At 42.2% G+C, this 17,200-nt stretch overlaps 1 protein-coding gene across 4 annotated transcripts in view; it reads right to left on the bottom strand.

Moving 5' to 3' along the window:
- ARHGEF12 (Rho guanine nucleotide exchange factor 12) overlaps window positions 1–17,200 on the bottom strand; it is a 176,144-nt gene that overhangs the window by 74,935 nt on the left and 84,009 nt on the right. For all 4 annotated transcript variants that reach the window (XM_073656647.1, XM_073656648.1, XM_073656646.1 and 1 more), the window contains 4 exons: window positions 14,961–15,003; window positions 10,904–11,009; window positions 10,678–10,815; window positions 8,445–8,477 (listed from right to left, as the gene is read on the bottom strand). In XM_073656647.1, the coding sequence (XP_073512748.1) occupies window positions 8,445–8,477; window positions 10,678–10,815; window positions 10,904–11,009; window positions 14,961–15,003 (320 nt within the window). The remainder of the gene's footprint in view (window positions 1–8,444; window positions 8,478–10,677; window positions 10,816–10,903; window positions 11,010–14,960; window positions 15,004–17,200) is intronic.

Here is a 17,200-nt window from a genome sequence, read left to right as displayed (position 1 = left end):
AATCATTTAGCTATGTGGGAAAAGATTCACTTGATGTAATATTTTTTTTTTAACAGAGAGCTCTTCTCTTCCTGGGTTTGGTAGTCCAGTGGGCGGTCCTTATCAGTGACTGACAGCTGTCTCTGTATGCACACCTATACAGGGGAGGCAGTAAATCACAAGTGAAGACCATTCACTTCATGGCTAAGCCTACAACAGGTTATTTTACAATTTATTAGAGGAGTTTGAGACCATGAGCCTTGGATAATGGCTGTGACCCATAAACAGTGTCAGCACTTTGGAGCCAAGTAGGAACATGGTCATCAGCCACTGAGATACTGCACCATGGAGTGAGCCTCTGCACAGATCGATTACTAGGAAGGCAGTCATAATATGGGAAAATATTACAAAATCGGGGACTTGTGGCTGTCACTAACAGAATACTGCCGACACCCATTTTGGAGCACACAGGGGATGCCTCGCATGTTAAGGACACCCACACAGTTTGACATTATGCGGAGAGCATGGTATTCCAAAAGGAAAGCAGGTGGAAATGAAATACTAATTCGCTGTTACCGCGAGGTTAGACAACATCTGAACTGTTCCCGTTTTATATAAATTGTGTGACCATTATTTCTACATCACAAATCCCATTATGCGGAGTACAATGAGTTAAGTGGATCCGTAACCTCTCCAGTGCGGCTCCGCTCTCACATAGGTAGTCTTACCTTGAACTGCTTTTACTAACAGCTTTGTTATACTGGGAACAGTTGCCAAAGAAACAAAGTCTGACGTGAACATGGTCATTATTTTACATCAGAATTTGTAAACTCAAAACTAAAAGTGGGAAGAAAAACATAGATAACCTGCAAACCTTTCTGCGTCTGCAGAATGCATCCACGTGAAGCGGCCGCAGAGAGGTCTTCATGGACAGTTAGCCAAGTCCAGACAAAGCTTCTGCACAAAGAGGCAGCGATCCAGCCCAGAGCACAGGAAAAATACCCTCCGAACCCAGTGGAATCGTAAGGTGTGGACAGGCAAAGGAAGGGGCTACCAGGAGACAACGTGTAGTTTATCCCGGTAAGGGCTTTGCCATCAGTCACACCAGATTTTATTGCGCACAAGGTGGTTTCTCCGGCATTTTCTATCAAGCAATCATTACTATAGGACAGACTAGCATGCAACTACGATGGTATCTGGCCACGGCTCAAATTCTTCCAGACTCATAGACTTACACTGGAGAGCTTGTTCTCCAACTAGATGAAAAAAAGAACAAAGTCTTATTTATTTTTTACAGGACCACTTGGTCCACGAGAAAACTTAGCCATGTCAACAGCCTCATGAAATTCATAGGCATTATAGTATAACAGTGAAAACCACAGGCAGACATCTGAACGAGACCTAACTCCCAAGGGTACGTCAACCTTGAAAGGAATAAGTCATCAGAAAATTAGTTCTGGTTTAACCCTTCACTCCAAGGCAATTTTCTGTTTTTTTTTCTTTCTTCCTCCCCTTAATCCAAGAGCCATAACTTTTATTTTTCCATCCCCATTGCCATATGAGAGCTTGTTTTTTGTGGGCAAGTTGTACTTTTGAATATCCCCATTCATTTTATCATGTGATGCACTGGAAAGAGGGAAAAAAAATTTAAGTGCGTTAAAACTGCAAAAAAAAAAAGTGCAATTCCACAATTGTTTTTTGGGTTGGTTATTTTTCATGTTCACTAAATGGTAAAACTGACCTGGCAATATAATTCTCCAGGTCAGTATGAGTACACAGATACTAAACATGAATAGTTGTTTTTTCTTTTTTAAAATGGTGGGAAAAAAATTCAGAAATTTGTAACAAATTTGCCATTTTCCAAGACCTGTAATGTTTTCATTTTTTTGGGATATGGGGCTGTGAGAGCTTATTTTTTGCACCCAGAGCTGACGTTTTACTTATAACATTTTGGAGTAGATACGATGTTTTGATCAACTGTTACAGCGTTTTATGCAATGTTGCAAAAGTAAAAAAAAAAAATAATAATTCTGCCAGGTTTTTTATGCCGTTAACCGAGCGGATTATTTTTTTATTATTTTGATAAATTGAACTTTTAAAGCGATACCAAATATGTGCATTTTTTTTTTAAAGGGACAAAGGGGGTGGTTTGAACTTGGGTTTTTTATTAATTTTCTTCAAATTTAAAAAAAAAAAAACAAAATGCTAATTTTCATTGTAGTTACAGTGGTTTGCAAAAGTATTCACCCTCCTTGGCATTTTCCGTGTTTTGCTACCTCACAACAGGGAATTTCACTGTTTTTTTTTTTTTTTTTTTTGAGGGTTTGCATCAGTTCATGTAAAGAACATGCCTACAATTGTGAATATTTGGTTTCCTTTTTATTGTGAAGCAAACAACAAATAGGAGAAAATAACTCAAAACTCAAGTACTTTGTAGAGCCTCCTTTTGTGGCAATTACAGCTGCTAGTCATTTTGGATAAGTCTCTGACATTTCCACATCTTGCCACTGGGATTTTTGCCCATTACTCAAGGCTAAACTGCTCCAGCTCCTTCTAGTTAGATGGTTTCCCCTGGTGAACAGCAAACTTCAAGTCTGACCACAGATTCTCAATTGGATTAAGGTCTGGGCTTTGACTCAGCCACTCCAAAACATTTACAAGTTTCCCCTTAAACCACTCGAGTGTTGCTTTAGCAGTATGCTTTGGGTCATTGTCTTGTTGGAAGGTGAACCTCCGTCCCAGTCTCAAATCACTGACAGACTAACAGGTTTTGCTCAAGAACATCCCTGTATTTCGTACCATCTTTCCTGTCCCTGCTTCCGAAAAACCATCCTCAAAACATGATGCTGCCACGACATTTCACTGTGGGGATGATATTCTTGGAGTGATGAGCTGTGTAGGTTTGGCGCCAGACATAGCATTTACCTTGCTGGCCAAGAAGTTAAATTTTGGCCTCATCTGACCACAGCACCTTCCTCCATACATTTGGGGAGTCTCCCACATGTCTTTTGGCAACTAAAAACGAGCTTTACAATTTTTGTGTGCTTTTCTGCCAACTCTTCCATAAAGGCCACCTCTATGGAGTGTACGGCTTATTGTAGTCATATGGACAAATATTCCAGTCTCTGCTTGGGAACTCTGCAACTCCATAAGGGTTACTTTTGGTTTCTGTGCTGCCTCTTTGATTAATGCCCTCCTTGTCCGGGCTGAGAGTTTTGGTGGGCGGCCCTCTCTTGGCAGGTTTGTTGTGGTACCATGACCTTTCCATTTGATAATAATGGATTTGATGGTGCTCAGAGATTGGGTTTTTTTTTTTTTTGTTATTTTATAACCCAACCCTGACTTGTACTTCGACAACTTTGTCCCTGACTTGTTTGGAGATCTCCTTGGTCTTCATGGCGTTTGGTTAGTGGTGCTTCTTGCTTAATGGTGTTGCAGCCTCTGTGACCTTTCAGAAAAGGTAAAGTATATATACTGACAGGCATGTGACACTTAGATTGCACACAGGGACGTCCTGTCACTATGCATGTCACTTATGAAGGCAATTGCTTGCACCAAAAAATTTTAGGGGCTTCATAGCAAAAGGGGTGAATACATATGCACATGACAATTTTTACTTATTTGATCCCATAAATTAAATTTATGGCTATATTTTTCTCACTTCACCAACTTAGACTATTTAGTGCTGATGCATCACACACAAATTGGATTGCAAAAATATTTAAACACAGGTTGTAATGTAACAAAATAGATAAAAAAAAGCCAAGGGGGGTGAATACTTTCATAAACCACTTTAATAGTCCCCTTAGGGGACTTGAAGCTGTGAACATCCGATCATTGTGCTATATATAGCAGTGATCAGCACTACTATGTGTAGCTAAAATGACAATCTATGAACACCAACCACGGGCTGGCTTTCACAGGAAGATCGTAATAACAAGCACGAGAGTCATCAACGATGACTTCACGGGCGCACTGATGAAAGCATGGAACGGCGTGCAACCCTGTTTGAGCATTTTAAATGCAGCTCTCAAGAGATGGACAGCAGCATTTAACAGGTGAACAGCCATGGGCGCGCAGTCCGGAGGTTCGCCACTTCTGAGTTATATTCTCCATCTCAGGCTCATGATGAATTCTACATAACTATTGGAGGAAACAATTAGGGGAGGACCAAGCTTTACTAGGATACCTAGGTAAAAGTTCTGGATAGGGAACCCTTTTCTGGGTCAATCTCTCTGAGACTAAGCTTAAGATACCTAACAAAATAAAGCTGCACTCTGAAACGCTACAATATATAAACATTGAATATATGAAGTTGGAACTTCATTACTGCTATAGAACAATGTTAAATTATGAAGGTACTTGGCGCACTAATTGTCCAATTCATGTGAGCACAGTAGCCAGCGAGAAGGCGTACCTCTTTGTTGGGACCCTTATCCTAACATAATGCCTTTCCCAGACTAAAAGCGCAAACAAAACCAAAGACAAACAAAATAATCACATACCCTGCTGTAAATAAAAAAAAAAAAGCAATAGTGCATATAAATAACATTGGGTAGTTAACTTCGTAAATACCGTTCTTGATCAAAAAAACTGTAAACGCCATCCCACCAGCGTCCATGCCAAATTCGGGATGATCCTCTAGTATTAAAACCTTACTCTGTGTCATAGTGACATCAATGTGAATAAGGGCTGAGCAGGACCCGGTCCCGAACATGGACACACAGCAAATGGGAAGGTATTTAATAAAAAATGTCCAGCTCAAAGGAAGGGAAGCCATGTCCTTACCTGCACTAAATACAAAAACCCAAAACTTAACTGAAAAAAAAATTAATTGGAGTATAAGTTGGTACGTATGCAAAATAGGATAATATTCACACTGGCCATAAAACAGACAAAACCAGAAACAAAACAAATCACATACCTTGCTGTAAAAAATATTGGGCACTTCGTAAACACCGTTGTTGATCAAAAAAAGCATAAAAGCCATCCATCCAGCAGAATATGTGCTCATTTTGTTTCGGTCTTTGGTTTTATCCATTTTATGGCCAATGTGAACATGCTCCTCTTTTACATGCAGATCAACTTGTACTTCAGTTCATGTTTTGGGTTTAATAATATAGGCAGGCAAGATCAAGCTCTATTTAAAACCAGCTAATGGGAGAAGGCATGAACTACAAATATCTGACCAGCACTCCCAAATAGAAAAAGACCAGTGTGAACAGGTACAAGCTAAGAGACACTCTATATAGGTTTAGGGACCCAACAAAGAGGTACGCCTAGTCGCTGGCTGTTGGGTTCACATGAATTGGCTAATCTATGCGCTAAATACCTTCATTTAACATGTTTTCTACAGCAGTAAGGTAATTTCAATTTTATATACTCAATGTTTACATACTATAGCGTTTCTGAGCGTTGCTTTCATTTGTTAAATAGAGTGGCTCCCCTAGCTTGCACCTGTTCACACTTGTCTTTCTGTTTGGAAGTGACAGTTTTTTTAATACAGTGGGTATGGAAAGTATTCAGACCACTTTTAAATTTTTCACTCTTTGTTTCATTGCAGCCATTTGGTAAATTCTAAAAAGTTCATTTTTTTTTCTCATTAAAGTACACTCTGCACCCCATCTTGACTGAAAAAAACAGAAATGTAGATTTTTTTGCAAGTTTATTAAAGAAAAACTGAAATAACACATGGTCATAAGTATTCAGACCCTTTGCTCAGTATTGAGTAGAAGCACACTTTTGAGCTAGTACAGCCATGAGTCTTCTTGGGAATGATGCAGGACGTTTTTCGCACCTGGATTTGGGGATCCACTGCCATTCTTCCCTGCAGATCCCTTCCAGTTCCATCAGGTTGGATGGTGAACGTTGGTGGACAGCCATTTTCAGGTCTCTCCGGAGATGCTCATTTGGGTTTAGGTCAGGGCTCTGGCTGCGCCAATCAAGAATGGTCACAGAGTTGTTCTGAAGCCACTCCTTTGTTATTTTAGCTGTGTGCTTAGGGTCAATGTCTTGTTGGAATGTGAACCTTCGGCCAAGTCTGAGGTCCAGAGCACTCTGGAAGAGGTTTTCATCCAGGATATCTCTGTACTTGGCCGCATTCATGTTTCCTTCAATTGCAACCAGTCGTCCTGTCCATGCAGCTGAAAAACACCTCCATAGCATGATGCTGCCACCACATTTCACCGTTGGGATTGTATTGGGCAGGTGATGAGCAGTGCCTGGTTTTCTCCACACATACCGCTTAGAATTATCACCAAAAAGTTCTACCTTCATCTCATCAGACCAGAGAATCTTATTTCTCATAGTCTGGAAGTCCCTCATGTGTTTTTGAGAAAACTCTATGCAGGCTTTCATATGTCTTGCACTGAGGAGAGGCTTCAGTTGGGCCATTCTGTCATAAAGGCCTGACTGGTGGAGGGCTGCATTGATAGTTGGCTTTGTGGAACTTTCTCCCATCTCCCTACTGCATCTCTGGAGCTCAGCCACAGTGATCTTGGGGCTCTTCTTTACCTCTCTCACCAAGGCTCTTCTCCCACGATTGCTAAGTTTGGCTGGACGGCCAGATTTAGAAAGAATTCTGGTGGTCCCAAACTTCTTCCATTTAAGGATTATGGAGGTCACTGTGCTCTTAGGAACTTTGAGTACTGCATAAATTCTTTTGTAACCTTGGCCAGATCTGTGCCTTGCCACAATTCTGTCTCGGAGCTCCTTGGGAAGTTCCTTTGAGCTCATGATTCTCATTTGGTCTGACATGCACTGTGAGCTGTGAGGTATTATCTAGACAGGTGGGTGCCTTTCCAAATCAAGTCCTATCAGTTTAACCCCTTTAAAGCCTGGGGCGTAATAGTAAGCACCACGCTATCACCCCTGCTTCAGTGAGGGCTCCGGCGCTGAGCCTCCACTGAACCGGGCACATGTCAGCTGATTTATACAGCTGACATGTGCCCACAACAGCCACGGGTGGAATCGCGATCCACCCGCAGCTGTTAACCAGTTAAATGCCGTTGTCAATCTCTGACAGCGGCATTTAACAGCGCAGCGCCTCACTTAACTCGCACATCGGTGACCCCATCACGTGATCGCAGGTCACTGATGAGTGAGCATGACAACCCTGGGTCTGCAGCAGACCCCAGTGGTTGTCATGTGCTGATCGCTATGAGCGCCACCTAGTGGTCGGCGCTCATAGCACAGGAGCATTTCTGCTACATAGAGGTGATCTGCTCATCACCTCTATGTAACAGAGGCGATCAGACAAGTGCTGCTTCTAGTCTCCTATAGAGACTATAGAAGCAAGCAAAAAAGTGTAAAAAATTTTTTAAAAAATATTAAAAAAAAATGTAAAAAAAAAATAAAAAAGTTTAAATCAGCCCCCTTTCGCCCCATTCAAAATAAAAAAACAAACAAAAAACACACATTTGGTATCGCCGCGTTCAGAATCGCCCGATCTATCAATATAAAAAAAGAATTAATCCGAACGGTAAACAGCGTAACGAGAAAAAAATTCTAAACGCGAGAATTACGTTTTTTGGTCGCCGCAACATTGCAATAAAATGCAATAACGGGCGATCAAAACATCGGATCGACCCAAACATGGTATCAATAAAAACTTCAGCTCGCAAAAAATAAGCCCTCACCCGGCCCCAAATCCTGGAAAATGAAGACGCTACGGGTCCTGGAAAATGGCGGCATTTTTTAAATTTTTTTTTTAAAGCAAACTTTGGATTTTTTTTTCACCACTTAAATAAAAAATAACTTATACATGTTTGGTATCTACGAAGTCATAATGACCTGGAGAATAAGAATGGCAGGTCAGTTTTAGCATTCAGTGAACGTGGTAAAAAAAAATAAAAAAACACATCTGTGGCATTGCACTTTTTTTTGCAATTTCACCGCACTTGACATTTTTTTCCCCGATTTCCCATACACGATATGGTAAAACCAGTAATGGGGTTCAAAAGAAAAGTACAACTCATCCCGCGAAAAATAAGCCCTCACATGGCCATATTGACCAAAAAATAAAAACGCTATGGCTCTGGGAACAAGGGGAGCAAAAAATGAAAATGCAAAAACGGAAAATCACAGGGTCCTTAAGGGGTTAATTAAAAACAGCTGGACTCCAATGAAGGAGTAAAACCATCTCAAGGAGGATCACAAGGAAATGGACAGCATGTGACTTAAATATTAGTGTCTGAGCAAAGGGTCTGAATGCTTATGACTATGATATTTCAGTTTTTCTTTTTTAATAAGCTTGCAAACATTTCTACATTTGTTTTTTTCAGTCAAGATGAGGTGCAGTGTACTTTAATGAGAAAAAAAATGAACTTTTTAGAATTTACCAAATGGCTGCAATGAAACAAAGAGTGAAAAATGTAAAGGGGTCTGAATGCTTTCCGTACCCACTGTATTTGTAAGCTTAAAATACTATTCTTCCATTTACTAATAAAAACCACTAAGAAACTTACCATTTCTCATCTTCAGGAGGCTGTGATGAGAGTCTGTACAGTAAAACAGAAAAAAAGTTTTAGTGAAGTCAACATAATGACACTGAAAGTATAGGTGCTTCTCATAAAATTAGAATATAATCAAAAGTTAAATTTATTTGAGTTAGTCAATACAAAAAGTGAAACCCATATATTATATAGAGTCATTACACACAGAGTGATCTAGTTCAAGTGTTTATTTCTGTTAATGTTGATGATTATGGCTTACAGCCAATGAAAACACAAAAGTCATTATCTCAGTAAATTAGAATACTTTATAACAACAGCTTGAAAAATGTTTTTAAAATCCGAAATGTTATCCTACTGAAATGTATGTTCAGTAAATGCACTCAATACTTGGTCGGGGATCCTTTTGCATCAATTACTGCATCAATGCGGCGTGGCATGGAGGCGATCAGCCTGTGGCACTGCTGAGGTGTTATGGAAGCCCAGGTTGCTTTGATAGCAGCCTTCAGCTCGTCTGCATTGTTGGGTCTGATGTCTCTCATCTTCCTCTTAACAATACCCCATAGATCATCTATAATAGATTCTCTATGGGGTTAAGGTCAGGCGAGTTTGCTGGTCAATCAAGCACAGTGATACTGTTGTGTAAACCAGGTATTGGTACTTTTGGCAGTGTGGACAGGTGCCAAGTCCTGCTGGAGAATGACATTTCCATCTCCAAAAAGCTTGTCGGCAGAGGGAAGCATGAAGTGCTCTAAAATGTCCTGGTAGACGACTGCGCTGACTTTGGTCTTGATAAAACACAGTGGACCTACACCAGCAGATGACATGGCTCCCCAAACCATCACTGATTGTGAAGACTTCACACTAGACCTCAAGCAGCTTGGATTGTGGCCTCTCCACTCTTCCTCCAGACTCCGGGACCTTGATTTCCAAATGAAATGCAAAATTTACTTTCATCTGAAAACAACACCTTGGACCACTGAGCAACAGTCCAGGTCTTTTTCTCCTTGGCCCAGGTAAGACGCTTCTGGCGTTGTCTATTGGTCATGAGTGGCTTGACACAAGGAATGTGACACTTGTAGCCCATGTCCTGGATACGTACTGGAAAAAGCTGGCACCATTGCACTCAAGCACTTCAGCGATCGCCAATCTGCAGAGCACATATCTCTCCCGTGTACACCGGAGAAATGTGAAATTGATTGTCAATCAGTGCTGCTTCCTAAGTGGACAGTTTGATTTCACAGACGCTTGATTCACTTGGAGTTATATTCTGTTGTTTAAGTGTTCCCTTTATTTTTTTAAGCAAAAAAATATATATATATATATATATATATATATATATATATATATATATATATATATATATATATATATATATATATATATATATATATATATATATATAATCTCATGTCAAAAGAAAGGTTTACTAATTAACCTTTTCCCTGCCAAGGACACACACAATATGGCATGACTTTGAATATTTGCAGCAACTAGATCATAAGATCTTGGCCTCACATTAAAACCTTTTAGGCCTTGGCCTTTAAAGGAATACCAAGGTGAAAACTTTAGGTGCAATAACTGAGTAGAGGGACATTTGGAATTTGGGACAAGAATGAGAAGTTTTACGGTATGGCGGAATAGGGTAAGGGTCTGAAATCAGAGAACCTGAATGAGGCACTAGGCGTCATGTCTGCTTCAGTTTTATGCACAGCTCCATTCCAACCAAAATGGCATAGAATGTCATTCTCGTGTGGAGGCCCAGTGGTTGAATCCCCAGTAAATCGGAGAGTGATACTGGACAGCATGGTGGCTCAGTTGTTAGCACTGCAGCCATACAGAGCTGGGGTCCTGGGGTCAATCCCACCAAGGACAACTTCTGAGTTTGTATGTATGTTCTCCCAGTGTTTGCATGGGTTTCTTCTGGGTTCTCTGGGTTCCTCCCACACTCCAAAGACATACTGATAGGGAATGTAGATTGTGAGCCCCAATGGGGACAGTACTGTTAATGTCTGTAAAGCGCTGGGGAATTAATGGTGCTATATTAGTGAGTAAAATAAGAAATAAATAATGAAGCAATATGTATTACTAACGAAGGCCAATGATGTGATGGTCTATAGCAACAAGTTATGTTCTGGGACTAATCTATGGAAGCAGTATCATTTCTGGAGGGTACCAGAATTTTCATGTGACATGATAGACTACGGTAATGTTATCAGTGTATTACTATCAGAATAACTTTACTTACAGAACCTCCTCAATCTTCTGTAAGATTGGCTCAGCACATAATCTCTCTTTTTCAAGTGTGTTGCGTTCCCGTGCCCGTTCTGCATCCAGTTTGGCCAATTCACTTTCTGCTAAAGTCAATCCCATGTTACGTTTTTGCCTGGAGGATAAGAGGTCAGGATTGTTCAGTATGTGTTTAGTCAGACGTATCTCATCTGTAGCCAATAAATCATAAGATATGTAATTACCTGAAGTCCTCCAAGAGTTTCTGAACTTCAGGACACATCTTTTCATGCATCGTGTGCACAAATTGTCGTAGTAAATCCTCTGGTATTAATTCTGGCCTTCTTTTCTCTGTAGTCAATGAATAGAAACAATAGGTTACACAAAACTACACAGCTTATAAATAAAGAGCACTACAATAAACAGTACCATCCATCTGTTGGGAGGACAGTGCGATTTTCCTTCCACCTATTGTCTCTTTAATAAACAAAATATAATATAAGAAAACAATAACTGAGTCTGAACTGTGATCTCCTACATTGTGACTGTCACAGGCACTGTGCAGTCATCATCATTATCACTGATATGAGCTTCTGCATCCCATGTCCATAACTTCAGTGGTACAGTCCATGCAACTGCATCATACAAACATGCATTTTGAAGAAATTGGTGGTAACGTGTCAGATTTGGGTTGGGGTCAACCACACAACAATTTTATCACAAAGAAACTGGACATTATAGATTTTTACACAGGGGGAAATTGCCACAACTATTTATATGAAAATAAGTGGACTAGCCATAAAAGAAAATCTTTAAACCAGCTTAGAGAGTGTGAGAGTCGCTGTCGATCGCACAAACATTGCATAAATCGATATAAGCTTTTTTTCTCCATTTATGAGCCACTGCTTTCTCTCTCTCATTAAACTTATCTGGTCAGAAAAACAAACAAACCCATCTTGGTCAAAACAAGATAGACTGTCAAGCTCACTGAGGTGTTAGATTACAACTCCTATTAAAGTCTATGAGGAGAAGCATTCAACAAGAGCAAGAGAATCATTGTGCTACCGCTTCTCTATCCCATTGCTGGATTCAGAGCTACACTGCTCAGTGCTACTGTATACTATTCTCCATCCTGCTGTATACTGTTCACCATGCTGCTGCTTATCATGTGCTACACAAAAAGCAGTTTTAAAGAATTATTTTATGGTCAAACGACTTCTTAAACTTTAACAAAGAAAGACTGAAAAATCCTTAGTGAAAGTCTCAACCTCCGACCGCCTAGCCTTACTGACAGCTTTACCATATCCGTCCGCCCTGTAGTTGTCATCTTACAAATATATGCATTAGTAATTAGCAGATAGCCTCTGTTGGTCCAATATCCCAGTACAGTCACATATATAAATATCAATGTCCAAAAGGACTATAAAAAAGACAGATATAACCATAGTTACCAATGAGCTCAGGTCAGAGGCATTGATATTTATATATGTGACTGTACTGGGATATTGGACCAACAGAGGCTATCTACTAATTACTAATGCATATATTTATGGATTGTTATTATTCTCTGTGATAAGTATATATATTTCTTCTTTTTTGCTCGAGATATTGTATACCGTGTTTTGTATTGATTATTAATCATATGCTTATGTTAGCTATCTGAATGACATAGTTGTCAGCTTATACACATTATGGGTCCAGGCACCCCACCACTTTTTTCATCTGTGGTGTGTCTTGCTTTTATTATTCTTGTATGTATTTTTTAATATGTATTTCATTAAAGTATTGGCAATTTTTCAACTTTGGGTCTTATAGTTGTTTTTTGCCTTCATTTATTTTGGTGTATTCTAGGTCGGTTTGGCCCATTAGATTTATTGGTGTCTACTGCTCAGTATAAGATCCAGCTGTCAGTCAGGCTGGGCAGATTCAATGTACTTTATGATAGATTCGCTTTACAAGGGTTTGCGTAAACGTCTTAAAAATAGGTAAAATTAATAAAAGATTGCACTGAACTTATTACATATCCTAACTGTTGCTAAGAATGGATGGATGGATGGATTTTTAATTTTCTAACTTACTGCTTGTTGCCTAGCTTACAAGCCATCTCTGCAGTCTATCAGAGGTGGATGGTCTTCAAGGCTTTGCTATATAGTTTACAAACTCTTATCAAACTGGCCGGATTGCAGAGACAGAGCTTTAGGGCCCCTGCAGACCTCCAAAGTGGGCACTGCCTGCAGCAACACTTCAGACCAGCAAGTCTTCAGGAGAACACCGCCCCACTAGCATTCAAAGCCAGAAAGCAGAGGGACTGGGTGCTCCTGAAGAAGGTTTGGACAACCTATTTAGGGAAGACCTGTTACCAGGTGAAAATTGTCAGTTTTTGCTCCCATTTTATTTCTGCTGCTCTCCTGAGTATTATGTTTTCGGGGTTTTTTAATATGCTATATGATTCCAGAGATTTTATTTGGAAGCTTTATTGGGTTTACCAAGGAATCATGGCTCAGAGGGCAATACTGCAAAGCAGCCTAAAGACAAGCCCCCATTTATATCATAAAAATCAGCACTAAATAAATAGGTCTATATCTCTGGAACTCAATGGAGCAGGGGTGGGCAATTCATTTTCCTGAGGGGCCACATGAGAAAACGCAACAGCTGTGGAGGCCGAATCAATAGGATGAAACTATTTCTGCTCAATATTAATTATTAATAATCAATATTAACATAATTATAATTATTATATTAATAGATTATATTAATTGAATGATTTAATATTGAGCAGAATTAAAAATGCTGACAACCCCCTATATACCATATGAGCCCCACACAGCCTCCCCACGTCCGGCACGAGAGCCCCACACAGCCTCCCCACGTCCGGCACGAGAGCCCCACACAGCCTCCCCACGTCCGGCACGAGAGCCCCACACAGCCTCCCCACGTCCGGCACGAGAGCCCCACACAGCCTCCCCACGTCCGGCACGAGAGCCCCACACAGCCTCCCCACGTCCGGCACGAGAGCCCCACACAGCCTCCCCACGTCCGGCACGAGAGCCCCACACAGCCTCCCCACGTCCGGCACGAGAGCCCCACACAGCCTCCCCACGTCCGGCACGAGAGCCCCACACAGCCTCCCCACGTCCGGCACGAGAGCCCCACACAGCCTCCCCACGTCCGGCACGAGAGCCCCACACAGCCTCCCCACGTCCGGCACGAGAGCCCCACACAGCCTCCCCACGTCCGGCACGAGAGCCCCACACAGCCTCCCCACGTCCGGCACGAGAGCCCCACACAGCCTCCCCACGTCCGGCACGAGAGCCCCACACAGCCTCCCCACGTCCGGCACGAGAGCCCCACACAGCCTCCCCACGTCCGGCACGAGAGCCCCACACAGCTTCCCCACGTCCGGCACGAGAGCCCCACACAGCCTCCCTACGTCTGGCACGAGAGCCCCACACAGCTTCCCCACGTCCGGCACGAGAGCCCCACACAGCCTCCCTACGTCTGGCAACAGACCTCCATAACCTCCCTACGTCCGGCACTAGAGCCCCACACAGGCTCCCCACGTCCAGCATGAGAGCCCCACACAGACTCCCCACGTCCATCAACAGATCCCCATAGCCTCCCTACGTCCGGCACGAGAGCCCCACACAGCCTCCCTACGTCCGGCACGAGAGCCCCACACAGCCTCCCTACGTCCGGCACGAGAGCCCCACACAGCCTCCCTACGTCCGGCACGAGAGCCCCACACAGCCTCCCCACGTCCGGCACGAGAGCCCCACACAGCCTCCCCACGTCCGGCACGAGAGCCCCACACAGCCTCCCCATGTCCAGCCAAACATACCAGACACATGGGAAAAAAAAAATTCACCTCGCTCCGGTTCCCCCAGCGCTGTGCCTCTGATCCTGTCTCCGGTGCGCCAGGAGATGACGTCATCGCGTCAGCGGCTTCACACGCTGACTGGCGGAGGAAGGGGTTGGAGGCCCCTGCTCTCCCAATGCAGTCAGTGGCTCAGCGCGGATGGAGACAGCGAGAGGGCACGGTTAATTGTTAATACATTCTCCTTATTATAAATGAGACGCCACCTTTTCCACCTCCATCAGTCAGAGTAGAAAGCCACTACAAAAATGATCTCCTTTTCTGAGGGCTCAGCTTAGTCATGAATTACAAAGTTGTACATTATTCAGTTTAACAGACTTAATCAGACGCCATGTCAGTATCTGCACACTGCAATACCAGCTGATCCACAGGGTAATGAGGAGGAAAGCAAAGCTTCCATTACACAATGAGACATCTCATCAGCTTACCTAGTTCAAGGGCAAGGTCTTCTGGAACAGACACTCGAAGGTGCTGTAAAAAGAACATTAATAGAGTCACTACCTGCCATATACTTACACGTACCGCAATACTGTTTATTGTGAAAAAGACAAGCTGATGACAAGGCCGACACTCCGCAGTGTGACCGCTCACAGGAGTGTTCATGTACTTGTTGGTGGGTGCACATTTCTACTATATAAACATCTGCAGACAGAATAAAAGGCTAATGTAAAGGAAAACTGTTCTCTTGACTGAGATATTACACGATTCACAGCCTTTGTCAAGTCCCTATAGTCCAATTTAGCAGATCAGTGGAGGTACATAGAACAAGCACTTACAGCAAGTGTATAAACAGTTAAATATGGTGTGAAGACAAGGGGTCTTCCATGGGCGCAACACTGCTCAGACAACACAGGGTGAGGGTAAAACAGCATGGGGTATTCCCATCTCCAAGATGCTATTGCAATATGTAGCAGATGTAATAATAATATTAGCAAATACCTCCAATTAGCAAATCAGATAAACTATACTACATTACTATGTCTCTTTCCTTATGGGCAAGCATTGCAGAACCTTAGGTATCCATGGTTACGACCACTGATATAGTGAGTTAGATAGTTGCTAGTGGTCGTAACCATGGATACCTAAGGTCCTGCAATGCTTGCACATGACATGAAAGAGACATAGCGCATCAGAAAAACTATACTACATTTCTAATTGGAGGTATTTGCCAATATTATTATTGCACCTACTGGAGATATTGGAGATAGGAATACCCCTTTAAGTCATTAGCCAGTTAACACAATATCTGGTTATAATACAAAAGTAGAGATACAATTGTACCCAAACATTTTGGAGAACTGACAACAGGGTGGATGTCGCTTGTGAAATCCTTCTGTCTCTTCATGTAATTCCAGACAGACTATACAATGGCGAGATCAGGACTCTAGGGGTCACATCATCACTTCCAGGACGCCTTGTGCTCTACATAGAAGATCGTTCTTAATGATACTGGCTGTATGTTTGGGGTCGCAGTCCTGCTGCAGAATAAATCTGGAGCCAATCAGACGTCTCCCTGATATGATTACATGATGGATATGTGCCTGTATTTCTCAGCATTGTGGACACCAAGAAATAGGTATTGTTGAAGTGCGTAGATGAAGTGGCCAGCCAAGGAACCTTAGTTTCCCCAAGATGAAGATGAAGGAAACCTCATGCTTACTTCAAAATTGGAAGATGTCCAGCAGTGCCATCATCTAACAACTAGCAGCAACCAGTGCGTTCGAGCTACACCCACCCACCGTTTAGAGATAACTGTCCAGAAGTGGTCTTCATGGAGGAATCTGACATGGAAACAAGACTCAACCATGCAAGAAAATAGACACTGGGGTGCAGACAATGCCAGCAGGTGCTCTGGACTGGGGAGTCAAAATGTGAAATATTTGACTGTAACATAAGGCAGAGTGGTCGCCGAAGGGTCAGGCAGCAGTACAATACTGAGTGTCTACTGGAAAAGTGAAGCATGGGGGAGGTTGTTGCAAGTTTGGGGAGGTATTTCAGTAAAAGGAGTTGGGAATTTGGTCAAGATTAATGGTGTCGTCAATACGGAGCAATACAAGCAACTACTTATCCATCATGCAATACCATCAGGGAGCCGGCTGGCTGTCTCCAAACTTATTCTGAAGCAGGACAATGACTCCAAAAATACAGCCAATGTCATTATCTTTTATGTTGAGAACAAGAAGTCCTGGAAGGGATGATATGGCCCCCAGAGCCCTGATCACGACACCTTCCAGTCTGTCTGGAATTATGTGAAGAAGGATCTGGGCAAGCGACATCCACAGAAGATCTGTGGTTAGTTCTCCAAAATGTTTTGGACAACATTCCTGCAGAGTTCCTTCAATAACTGTGCAAGTGACAAGTGTTCTGGGAAGAGCTGATGCTGTTTTGAAGAAAAAGGGCGGTCACACCAAGTACATCTGCCTGAAACTTTTACACAGTACTGACAATTACTAGACAAGAAAAAAAAACGTGAAATCAACATAAAAAGCAATAATTTGCAAAATGTCTTAATGTTAAATTCACATTTGATTGGTGACATTGTGTAAATAAGTGCCATTTGGCTTTAAATAACCAACAGGCATGATTTTACTTGCAAGAGTCTGCTTCCACACAATCGTGGCAGACTCTTTGCTTCATCATCTGCAGAGCTGCACTCCGTACACCAATA

Source organism: Phyllobates terribilis, unplaced genomic scaffold (assembly GCF_046119375.1).
Source record: "Phyllobates terribilis strain yellow unplaced genomic scaffold, ASM4611937v1 Scaffold_12__6_contigs__length_324123572, whole genome shotgun sequence".
Classification (NCBI taxonomy): domain Eukaryota; kingdom Metazoa; phylum Chordata; class Amphibia; order Anura; family Dendrobatidae; genus Phyllobates; species Phyllobates terribilis.
The sequence above is the reverse complement of the archived record's forward strand: the minus strand, read 5'-3'. Positions and strand labels throughout refer to the sequence as shown.